At 34.4% G+C, this 10,612-nt stretch overlaps 3 protein-coding genes across 4 annotated transcripts in view; 2 read left to right on the top strand and 1 right to left on the bottom strand.

Moving 5' to 3' along the window:
- Positions 1–666: 666 nt before the first annotated feature.
- On the top strand, positions 667–4,468 carry LOC108751333 (equilibrative nucleoside transporter 1). The gene is made up of 11 exons (XM_018491440.1): positions 667–1,074; positions 1,321–1,475; positions 1,572–1,653; positions 1,723–1,898; positions 2,185–2,279; positions 2,375–2,425; positions 2,515–2,747; positions 3,140–3,374; positions 3,480–3,565; positions 3,652–3,851; positions 3,925–4,468. The coding sequence occupies exons 2-11, from the start codon at positions 1,330–1,332 to the stop codon at positions 4,034–4,036; spliced, it is 1,416 nt and encodes a 471-aa protein (XP_018346942.1). The 5' UTR covers positions 667–1,074; positions 1,321–1,329; the 3' UTR covers positions 4,037–4,468.
- A 656-nt stretch (positions 4,469–5,124) lies between these two features.
- Positions 5,125–7,635, bottom strand: LOC108751336 (protein-L-isoaspartate(D-aspartate) O-methyltransferase). Of its 2 annotated transcripts, none has more exons than XM_018491445.1 (5): positions 6,828–6,964; positions 6,305–6,444; positions 5,826–6,051; positions 5,628–5,713; positions 5,125–5,557 (listed from the first exon to the last, which is right to left on the bottom strand). In XM_018491445.1, exons 2-5 carry the CDS (start codon positions 6,404–6,406, stop codon positions 5,381–5,383), a joined length of 591 nt encoding a protein of 196 aa, XP_018346947.1. In that variant the 5' UTR covers positions 6,407–6,444; positions 6,828–6,964; the 3' UTR covers positions 5,125–5,380. The 2 variants fall into 2 exon arrangements, with proteins under 2 accessions (XP_018346947.1, XP_018346946.1); XM_018491444.1 differs by lacking the exon at positions 6,828–6,964 and adding an exon at positions 7,033–7,635 and having other exon boundaries at positions 5,128–5,557.
- A 2,119-nt stretch (positions 7,636–9,754) lies between these two features.
- LOC108751311 (histone-lysine N-methyltransferase SETMAR-like) overlaps positions 9,755–10,612 on the top strand; it is a 1,146-nt gene continuing 288 nt past the window's right edge. The window contains exons 1-2 of the mRNA XM_018491413.1: positions 9,755–9,877; positions 10,067–10,572. Of these exons, the coding sequence (XP_018346915.1) occupies positions 9,865–9,877; positions 10,067–10,572 (519 nt within the window). The 5' untranslated portion in view covers positions 9,755–9,864. The remainder of the gene's footprint in view (positions 9,878–10,066; positions 10,573–10,612) is intronic.

The following is a 10,612-nucleotide window of genomic DNA, read 5'->3' as shown; positions in this document are numbered from 1 at the left end:
ATATATATATGTATGAAATATATAAAAAATTTATAAAAAATATATTAATTCAGTCTTACATATATATTAGGAGGTATGTGTTTAATATTTTTATGCATAAAAGGATTGCAACTATTTGATCCGTAGTCCAATAATAAATAATAATAACTATGTATTTCGCAATTAATGAAAAAATGTATCTCAATTTTATCAAGTACAATATACGCAGCGTTATACGCTCCTAAAAAAATAGCATTCCCCTGCCGTGCATACCTCGCTTATTATGTTTCGTCGACCCTGTCCGCCAGAATTTGTCATTTAAAAATCGATCAACAATGCGCGCCTTGCATTCTCTTGGGAATAATAATCTCAATGCGATCGCTGACATCAAAACAAAACAAATATTGTCCATTGTTTATTAATTAAGTAAGTTATTTTTTAAAAAAAGTATTTCTTCTGTTCCCGAATAATTTGAAAATAATTTTAAATCTTATTCTCATTGCAGATTGACAATCTTATTAAATTGAAACAGAACAAAATAAAACTAATAGAAAAAAGTTAATAAACTCTAAGAAATTTATTATAAAATTAGCGAAGAATTAAAAAAATTGAATACACGGAGACACAAGCGTATAATTGCGTGCACGGGAAACTCAGGTATACATATACTAGGCAGAGCAGGGGTGAGTCTCACGATCAGCTGATCGACACAACGTTGACCAGTGTTGACTCATTGACTCTTGAGAAGGAGGCGTGCCGTCAAGCGGGATAGTGAACGATGTAGTTGTAGAATGCCAGCTGTACATAAATGTAAGAGATTGGTCAGTCAGGAGCTCGCGCTCTCAATCTCTCGGAGCAGACTGGAGCGGACAGACTGGAAGATGTTTTGTAGTGGTTGAATCTCTTTAAACTTATGTTAGGAATATCGAAGGCCGTTGAATGCCAGGTGTGATCTCTCAAACGACGCTCGTGCCAGACTCCTACCTGGCTGCGCTAGAGATGCTTCGACCACAGCTTTCCAAAATTACGCACGACAGCTTGTAAATTCTACTGCTCGCTTACGGTCAGGAAATTTCTAAATCTCGTGCATCTTTCGTAAGTATTGCTTCCTACAAGGAAATACGTGTTCAGTGTGAGAAGCTTTGTTCACTTGTAGGCTTGCGAGCAGGAAAATTTGTGTAATGGTAAAACGCGCAATATGCATGCATAACGTTTAAACATTTACATATTTGGATTCAATTATTTATACGATTTGTATAATGAAACAATTATTTATATTGCACGCTATGCTTTGCTTTGTGTATACTTCAGTTTTATAATTCGTGTTTCATTGTCCATCAGAGAGAAATCATGTCATACGCTATCAATAGAAGACCCTTATTGGGAGGTGCGACTGATAGCGAATTTGAGGACGATTTGGAGACTGAAGTAGATGATCCTAGCATCACAATTCCTGATGAGAAACCATTTTTTAAACCATATGAGCCACATGACAAGTACGTCCCACTATATTTGAATTTAATTTGATATTTATTAATATTATATAAAATCCGTTCAACAATCTATACCTGTAAATTTTTCGCATATTTTAGATATAATCTTGCGTACATTGTGTTTTACTTACTTGGTATAAATACATTAATACCATGGAGTTTTTTTATCACTGCTGACGACGTAAGTGACGTTTCTTTGCTTTTTTCTCTTTGCTCGGAATACAGTTGTCTATATTATATCTTTTTTCAGTACTGGATGTATAAATTTAGAGAAATTCATAATAATTCGACAAATCTTACTCATACGTACGCAGAACTACTCGAGCAGAAGACGGATCTTCAAGCTAGTTTTACTTCTTATTTAAGTGTAGCCAGTGCATTACCAAATACGCTGTTTTTAATACTGAATGCATTTATTAGCAAGAAGTGAGTAAAAAAATCACCGTTAGAAAATAATAGACAAGTATATATTTTAAAAAATACTATGCGCTACACATTTAAAATTACTACATATTTTTCATTTTATTTGTACGACTACATTCGTCTTTAAGATTCGAATAATTGAGAGTCCTATACAAGAGAATACTTGATGTATTTATATGCAGTTAGTTCAATTCTTTTATAATATATAGATCAGGAAAATAATTAATATCTCTTTACATTATGTAGTACAGAAAAGTAGAAGCGATATTTAAAGTTTCTAAATTTCCAGAGTATCTCTAACTGTAAGAATGGTGGGTTCTCAATGTATAATATTGTTGCTCTTCATCCTGACGACTGCGTTTGTGGAAATGAATACTGATAAATGTAACTCAGCAAGTTATTTTGTCATTACATTAATTTATCATATTAATTAGAAATACTTCTATTATTTCAGAAATAAAATAAAACATTATTTTCAGGGCAAAATGCATTTCTAATAATTACTTTGACAACAGTTGCCCTTGTAAATGGTGCGTACGTTATTATGTAAATAATTAAATTTATGATAATGTCCCAATAATTGAGCTTGTGATAAGATAACAATAATATAAACTTCTAGCTGCGAGTGCAATTTTTGGAGGAAGTTTAATGGGTATAGTGGGCAAGTTTTCGCCAGAATACATAACCGCCATGTCCGGTGGGCAAGCTCTTGGTGGAATATTCACGGCTCTAGCGGAAGTGTGTTCCTTGTGGATAGGTGCCAGTCCAGTACTTTCTGGCTTAGTATATTTCATTATCGGCGACACCATGCTACTATTATCGCTAATCGCATACATCCTTTTAGAAAAAGCGGTGAGTTAATTTCGTTCAAACATATCTCGGGGTATTAATTTATTATCTTACTGTGTTTTCTTTAATCCGATCCAGTGACTATATCACGCAAGACAATGATATCATTAACGCTTAGTGTTTTGTTCGTTAAAACGATGATGCATATAGCACAAGTGTTTTATAAATATATGATAAGCTTCTTATGATAACGAACATATATGTATCACATTATTGCACGATCTGTTGAAAGAGAATAAATGGAGTAAATAAATAGTCGAGATAAGTGATATAAGATTCTTTTTTTTTTAATACAGTAGCATTCCTGACTAAAGTTTTTTCACAAACAATTTCATTAATTAGATTTACAGAATTTAGTCTAAGAATCATTGCTCTACAACATTTTTTTCTTACAGCCATTTTTCAAGCATCATATGATAGAAAAAGTACCTGAATTAGATTCAGATTATTCCATAAATGAAGAAGTTAGTTTCTCGACAAGTTCAAGCGTGTCTTACACGCGGATTGTAAAGAAAATCTGGCATTACGGTGTTAGCATATTTTTAATATTCTTCATATCATTAGCTGTGTATCCAGCGGTCACTGTGCTAGTAGAGAGCGAATACAAAGGCAAAGGCCATGCATGGAATGGTAATCTTAAATTTATGTAGCACAATGCTTTAAAGATTTCGAACAATAAATTGTATAGGTATAATGACTTTTGTCAATAACTATGGGTTTGAAATGACTTTTCAGATATATATTTTGTACCTGTAGTTACGTACCTTATCTTCAGTACAGGCGATTATGCAGGAAGAGTATTATGTGGTATTCTTCAATGGGTGAGAAAATTTGCGTTTTAAGAGAAAGAATTTATCATCTGCAAATACTCATTTGTACGATGTTTATCAAGTTTTTATCATTGCAGCCAAGAGGCAAGCCATGGCTCGTAATATTTTTGAGCGTCGCTAGAGGTATTTTTATACCTGCATTTATGTTTTGCAATGCGCAACCGAGACATCATCTACCCGTTTATATTCACAGTGATATATATTACATCTTGATAACTATTGCGTTTGCTGTAACTAATGGCTATCTCTGTAATTTAACATTCATTCTCGCGCCCACGTAAGTATATTTAAAAATAAAACTTTATTAATTGCAAAAGATTATTTTCTAATTGTATGTATTGACTTTACAGAGTCGTAGATAATCAGGAAAAAGAAGTTGCGTCTGCAATGATGGGTGCTTTCTTGGGTATAGGATTAGCATCTGGCGCTGCGCTCAGTTTATACATGGTGAAGGCGCTTTAATGTTCGATTCTTTTAACTGAAGAGAAATGTAAATAAGATACATCTCACTGCCCTTTGTACATTCGAAATCAAGTAAGATTTCGAGATTACTTTATGATTATGAGATTTTAAGTATTAGTATAAATCAATTCTCAATCGTCATCTCATTGAAACATTGCTGCTAATTTACGAGAATTCTTTTTTTTATGAAGAATTTTCTAGAGGCAGCTTTCTGCGAGATGTTTTACTAAACTAAAAATCTGAATAGAGATCTGATCACATAATTTTTATGACTAGTTTTAAATTATCTATTCGACACAATTGCATGGCGCAATTTCGTATTATCATATTTGTCAGTTCAAGATAATAATTGGCGAGGTGTCAAATTACTAGAGATAGACAATGTTGATATTATATATAAATTTCATCCTTCCTACAGATTTATATATAGTTTATGTGTGATACATTTATTATATATATCTTAGGATAAAATAAATGTAATTCTACAAATGTTATGTGTATATATGATATCAAAGAAACAAATAGGTATAATACAAAGTATTTGAGACTCTATCATTGTAGATTATATTGAAGAGATTATGTACATTTAAACATAGTATCTGCAATTTCTGCAATTTAAAAAGAAGTACAGATAGTGATTGATGCGATAAATGACAAAGAGATATTAATAAGTATTAGACATAATAATAGTCTTGTTATACGTACAAATATGATTAATTTTATGTTAATAAATAAAATACTTAATGATATTTACGTAGTTTTCTGTCTGTCCATGAAAAAAAAAACCTTAAAAATCTATATAATAAAATAATTACGATAAATAAGTTATGACAAATATAAGTTAGAGATATTATTATGTTTTGTCAACCAAAGTTTTAAGTAATAGCAAGTGATAAATTCACTATTTAAATAGGTATTAGTTTAAATTTATTTTTTTTTGCTTTCTTTCTGTGTATTTATATAATTTATAAGCTGGAAAACATTATAAATTAGATACAAAATCAAATCCTTTATAAGTAGTATAAATTACAACACTATTTAGTGCATTTTCTTATTACGATCGCAATCTCGAATATACTGAAACTGAAATATTCTAATATAATTATTCTGATGGCTAGATTTTGATTAAGCTTTAATTAATTTAAATAATTCGTAACAATTATGCTGTGCAAAAATGTTTCAGTATAGTGCTTACAGATTGTGATACAATTTAAATAATTTTATATGTAAATATTTTTTTACGCGAATAGAGCTGTTTCGCATGAGATTTTAAAATAACAAAGTAATAAACGTAATCACAAACATAAATAAAATGGCGCTCACTCATTGGAGCAGGCACGTGCCTCATGATCGACGATACTGTCGTTCCTTGTCAGTGAGAGGAACAAACACCACGCTTATAAGGGATCGCTGCTTGATTTTGCCGTCCAGAGTCTTGTCGATCTGCACTAAGGTTTGATCCGAATTTTCTGGACCCATAGGTACTATTAAACGTCCACCAGGTGCCAATTGATCTATCAACTATAAGATGGAAAATCTTGTAGTATTCGTTCCAACATATCTGACAATAATTTCAAAAATTTTTTTTTACCGATTGCGGCATTTCTTTAGCGGCCGCTCCCACATGAATAGCATCGTATGGTCCGCGATTTGGATATCCCAATCTTCCATCACCAACTAAACAAGTGCAATTATGAAGAATGAATCAAATAATTTCATCACATAGAGAACAGTTTGTGACATGTCAAAGCATACGTTACATATTATTTAAAAGTAGATTTTTATTTACCAACTAATTCTACGCGTCCGTCGGTCAAAAGTTCTAGGTGGTCGTGCCGAATATTCTCTTCTGCCATTGCTCGAAGCTCTGGAATATGATCGATTCCAACGGCCACTCCCTGCGGTCCCATCATAAGAGCCATGCATGCTGTCAAGTATCCGGATCCAGAACCAACGTCCAATGCCCTTGTGCCGTTACGCAGCTTTTCTTCAAGCAATTCCAGGGCATACGCGTGCTAAAGAATTTCCGTTTGTCTTCCAACTTGTAATTTCCTTTTCAGTGTTTTTTTTTTGTCAGTGTGCATTCATTTATTTACGACTATTGCAGAAAATACTTTACTCTTAAGCATAATACTCTTGCAAGTGATCTTTTATCTCATAATGGAAACCGAGTATTAATTTGTAGACATTACATAATATTGCAGTTTTATAAAGAAATACAAAGACAGAATACAAAGTATATAAAGGAAAGAATACATTGTATTATACCATGTGAGGAGCACTGATGGTAACACCAAAACCGATTCCTTGTGGTGCGTCTATGTAGGCATTGGCGGGATGAGTGTATTTTCCTCTGTCCACAGAACTCATTACTTCAAATACTCTGTCAGATTTGATCACCCTGGACCCTAAAATTTTTCATTTCTTTTCTCATGAAATATATGTATCATTCTGCTGAATGATATAAATAAGAATGCAAAAAAATATAATAAAATTGATACAATTGATTATGTTCTTTTCATTAATTTTTTAAATAATTTTGTATATAGAGGCATGTATATGTATATAAACATGTGTGTGTGTTTTTTAAATTAAATTGCTCCAAATTTTCTCTGTGTCCACAAAATAACTCATTACATCAAGTACCATCAAACTTGATCATTCTGAAATAATTTATCATGCAATATATGTATCGTTTCTTCTGAGTAACATAAATAAAAATGCAAAAATATAACAAAATTATATTCTCTATTAATTTTTGAAATTATTTTATACACATACACACACATACCAAAGTCAAACGCAAAGGCAATGAATGGTCATTTTTTATTTTGAGTCTCGAACTTAATTAGATTACAAATATTGCATAAACTGCGTTGCAATTCTAAGTCTAATCTGGACGTCAACGAGATAGAAGCTAGGCATGCAGTGGTCAGAGGGGGGGCAGAGAGGAACCTCGATGACACAACATTGCATAATCACGCGTGGATACTTACGCCGCAGATGTTGCACGAGCTCCTGATTGTTCCTACCACAATATCGTCCGTACAAAGCCATGTCGTGGGTGAACGCAGCGGGCGACAAAATCGCGAACGTCGCGCAAAGGCACTCGACGACGCGAGACCGAATCTTGGGGAGATACGTGGTGGCCGGTGCGTCGAAAAACAAACGAACGGAGTCGCAGTTGCGCGTGCGGCGCGGACACCGACAACCTGTCGCTTCCGGTAGTCGCGAGGGAATTCCACTCCGGCAGTCCCGGACGACGTCTTCGACGCGTGGTAAACGATGAACTTCTCGACCCGTCGAATATTATCGGGTGACGGCTCGATGAACGACTCCTCTCGCTCCTTTCCAAACAACTGCGATTTTACATCTCGCGCACCGATTTTACGTCGTTGCTCTATCCTGTCGAACGCCGGCGATGATCGGAATCACGATTCGAACTAGATCGACATGCACCGGATTAGCAAGATATGCGCGATTTTTTTAACAATATTGTTCACCTACGTTCACCCGTTCGCGACATTTGTCTCAGCGTTGGAGTCGTTGGAGAACGTTCGCGCGCCGCGAAACGTCACGCTGGCACGTATTGCGCTTTTAAAAATAGACGGTGAGGGGAGGGGCTGTCAGTTGCCGCGAGTTTATTCTGATCCGAGCAGCGATTTCTGATTGGCGGACGCTTCCGCGATCGATCGCCCGCGAAATTTCATTTGAAATTGAGAATTACGACAATATTACTCGACAATTGGTGTTCCTGCGCATCGATGAGATATTATTAAACATTAAATATTGACATTCTTACGGGAATTCGTGTCTCTGTTAAAATTTAAGGTTACATTTCAAAACGTCCTCTCCAAGGAAGATTTTATTCCATATGCTATAGGGTATGTCACGTGTACTATATATTTCGAGTAAAATTTTCCTCGAAGAGGACGTTTTGAAATGTATACTAAAGGTATTTTTTCATGCTGACGTTCAACACTCATTTTTAGCGTCAAACAAGTATATCAAGCATCAATTTTGATCACGTGACCTGTTAAGCCATTAAAAATCGAACGTCAACATAAGAAGGCACCTTTAATACCGGAAGTTCCTCACTTTCAGGCACTTCGTTTTCGTTTGATGATAGTTGGCGTCGTTGGCGTTTGTTCTTTTCCGTTCGTTCTTTTCATCGTTGGCAGCTGCTTGGGTAAGATGTTTCCTCTTGGTTTCCCGTAACCTTATCACAATTGATTTGCATTTATTTATAAAATTTTTAAATTTTTACATAGTTGGCCAGTTATTCCTTGTACGGAAATATTCGTAAATGTTCTCTCCAAATTCGCGTTGCATGAATCTTGTTCCTAACCGTTTTCTTTTGGGATTCGCAGTCGCCACGTGGCGACTTAATTTAGCACGCGATTAGAACGAATCTGCACTAAAAATAACAAACATATTGCAATTTCGAATGAAGAACGATTATTTATCTTTCGAAATTATTATTTTTAAAAGTTTTCTATTAATTTTGAGTAATTATACGATATTTTGCTGCTGTGATAGAAAAATAACATATCTCATAGTAATAAAATAACAACGGTGTAAAGACTCTTTATGTATAAATAAAATAAACAAAGTGAACGGCGAAAAAACGGCGAAAAACGTGGTTCTCATTTACTTGTTCGGGTGTGTTGTTAGCACTTGACTATGTATCTTAACATCGTTTGTTTTGACTGCACTATCGCATATATGTACAACATTAGGCTACACGTCGAGATCCATCATAATTGCTGATTTCCGCGCGTTAAAAATGTTGCGACACTGAACTTTATTTATTTATTATTTATTTTTTTTTATGTAGTCTTTTATTACTTTTTTTATTATATTCATTTTATTTTACATCTGAGGAGGGCTCAATTCAGCAGCCGAAACTTGTAATTGTTTTATATATTAATATACGCCGTTCTACTTCTTCTTATTTTATGTATCTATGACTATTATCTTTAATTAAATATATTATGCGTCGACTCTTTTTCGCCGTTCACTTTGTTTATTTTTTTTCTCATAGTAATGTTTTGTAGAGCATTTTTAAAATTCTGGATTAGAATATTTTAATTAAAATGATGAATATGCGTAACTTCACGTTCTCTCCATGTTATATTTTCAATTATATATCACATATTCTCTAAAATTACGCCATAAATTTTCAAAATTCAAACACTGCAATTTTATATTACAATTCTGTAATGTTAATTTTTTTACTTGTGCCATTTTTCTATCAACGTGGCGATTTGGTGTCCTCTCATTTTGGCATGCCTCCAGTTCGTATCTCGCTGGAGCATGAATGCTTGTGGGAGGTAAAGAAAAAGGGAACTTGCCTTCGGAATCCACACGATACTGTCTGGAGCCGTTTCTCTAAGTTTCCGATATTTATGCTCGTTTTCACCAATGTAGATTAACTTTAATTTCGGTTCAACTTCTAAAGATTAGAAAAAGACGAAGAGAAAGTTGAACGGAGATTAAAGTTAATCTACATTGATGGAAATAGGCATTAATCCTTAGAAAAGTATGCTAATGCATACTTTTGTAAGTCTACTGATGCACATAATCTAATTATTTTTTATTTTGTAGGATTACCTCGAGGACAAATTCTCAATAAAGAATATTATATCGATGCTTTACTTATTTGTCTGAAGAAAACGATAAGCAATAAGAGAATCTAAAACAAAGAGTGGTCAGTCAATAAGTTCTTAGAAAATCTCAGAGGGCACTTGCAGTGTCATGTCACATTACTTTTTGACAAATATTGTCAAATTGGGTTGTCCGGAAAGTTCGTGCGTATTTCTCAACAGATGTCGTTTGAAGGTGAATATCATATGTTTATGTCGATGCGATGTGTCAGATGCTTTCGTGTTTTGATTAGTGACATTTCAAAGCATAATTAGTGATATTCATTATCCCAATAAATTAAAAACTGTTTACTTGAAATCAGCTTAAAGATGGAAGAAAGTAACGTGTTTTTTCGATGCATAATGCTTTTTTATTTCCGCAAAGGCAAGAACGCGACACAAACTCGAAAAAAAATATGTGCCGTATACGGGGAAAATGCCGTAAGTGATCGCATGTGCCAGAAGTGGTTTGCTAAATTTCGTTCAGGAGAAATGAATATTGAAGATGCTCCTCGCTCTGGCCGGCCAGTCACCACCGATGTCGACCAAATTACAGCTTTAATCGATTCCGATCGGCAAATCACAGTTCGGGAAATCGCAGCAAGGTTAAACATTGGCAAATCAGTTGTTTCCGAACATTTAAACAAGCTCCAGATTATAAAAAAGCTTGATGTTTGGGTACCGCACGACTTAACTGAAAAAAATCGTATTGATCGCATTTCCATCAGCGATTTGCTATACAAACGCAACGAATACGATCCATTTTTGAAGCGTATCATAATAGGCGACGAAAAGTGGATAATTTATAATAATGTCGAGCGTAAAAGGTCATGGAGCAAGCGAGGTGAACCGCCATCGACCACTCCGAAGGCAGGTTTACATCCAAAGAAGGTAATGCTCTGCATTTGGTGGAATTGGAAAGGGATAGTGT

Source organism: Trachymyrmex septentrionalis, unplaced genomic scaffold, assembly GCF_001594115.1.
Source record: "Trachymyrmex septentrionalis isolate Tsep2-gDNA-1 unplaced genomic scaffold, Tsep1.0 scaffold44, whole genome shotgun sequence".
Classification (NCBI taxonomy): Eukaryota; Metazoa; Arthropoda; class Insecta; order Hymenoptera; family Formicidae; genus Trachymyrmex; species Trachymyrmex septentrionalis.
This window is presented reverse-complemented; position numbering and strand designations above follow the sequence as displayed.

Excerpts from the sequence above, each read along its gene's own strand:
- LOC108751336 (XM_018491444.1), bottom strand. The coding sequence starts at position 7,093 with ATGGCTTTGTACGGACGATATTGTGGTAGGAACAATCAGGAGCTCGTG. Across the intron at positions 6,445-7,032 it reads GCTCGTGCAACATCTGCGGC|GGTCCAGGGTGATCAAATCT; the intron begins GTAAGTATCCAC and ends GAAAAATTTTAG. Across the intron at positions 5,714-5,825 it reads CGGACGCGTAGAATTAGTTG|TTGGTGATGGAAGATTGGGA; the intron begins GTAAATAAAAAT and ends GCACTTGTTTAG.
- LOC108751333 (XM_018491440.1), top strand. The coding sequence starts at position 1,330 with ATGTCATACGCTATCAATAGAAGACCCTTATTGGGAGGTGCGACTGAT. Across the intron at positions 1,654-1,722 it reads TTTTTATCACTGCTGACGAC|TACTGGATGTATAAATTTAG; the intron begins GTAAGTGACGTT and ends ATCTTTTTTCAG. Across the intron at positions 2,426-2,514 it reads AACAGTTGCCCTTGTAAATG|CTGCGAGTGCAATTTTTGGA; the intron begins GTGCGTACGTTA and ends ATAAACTTCTAG.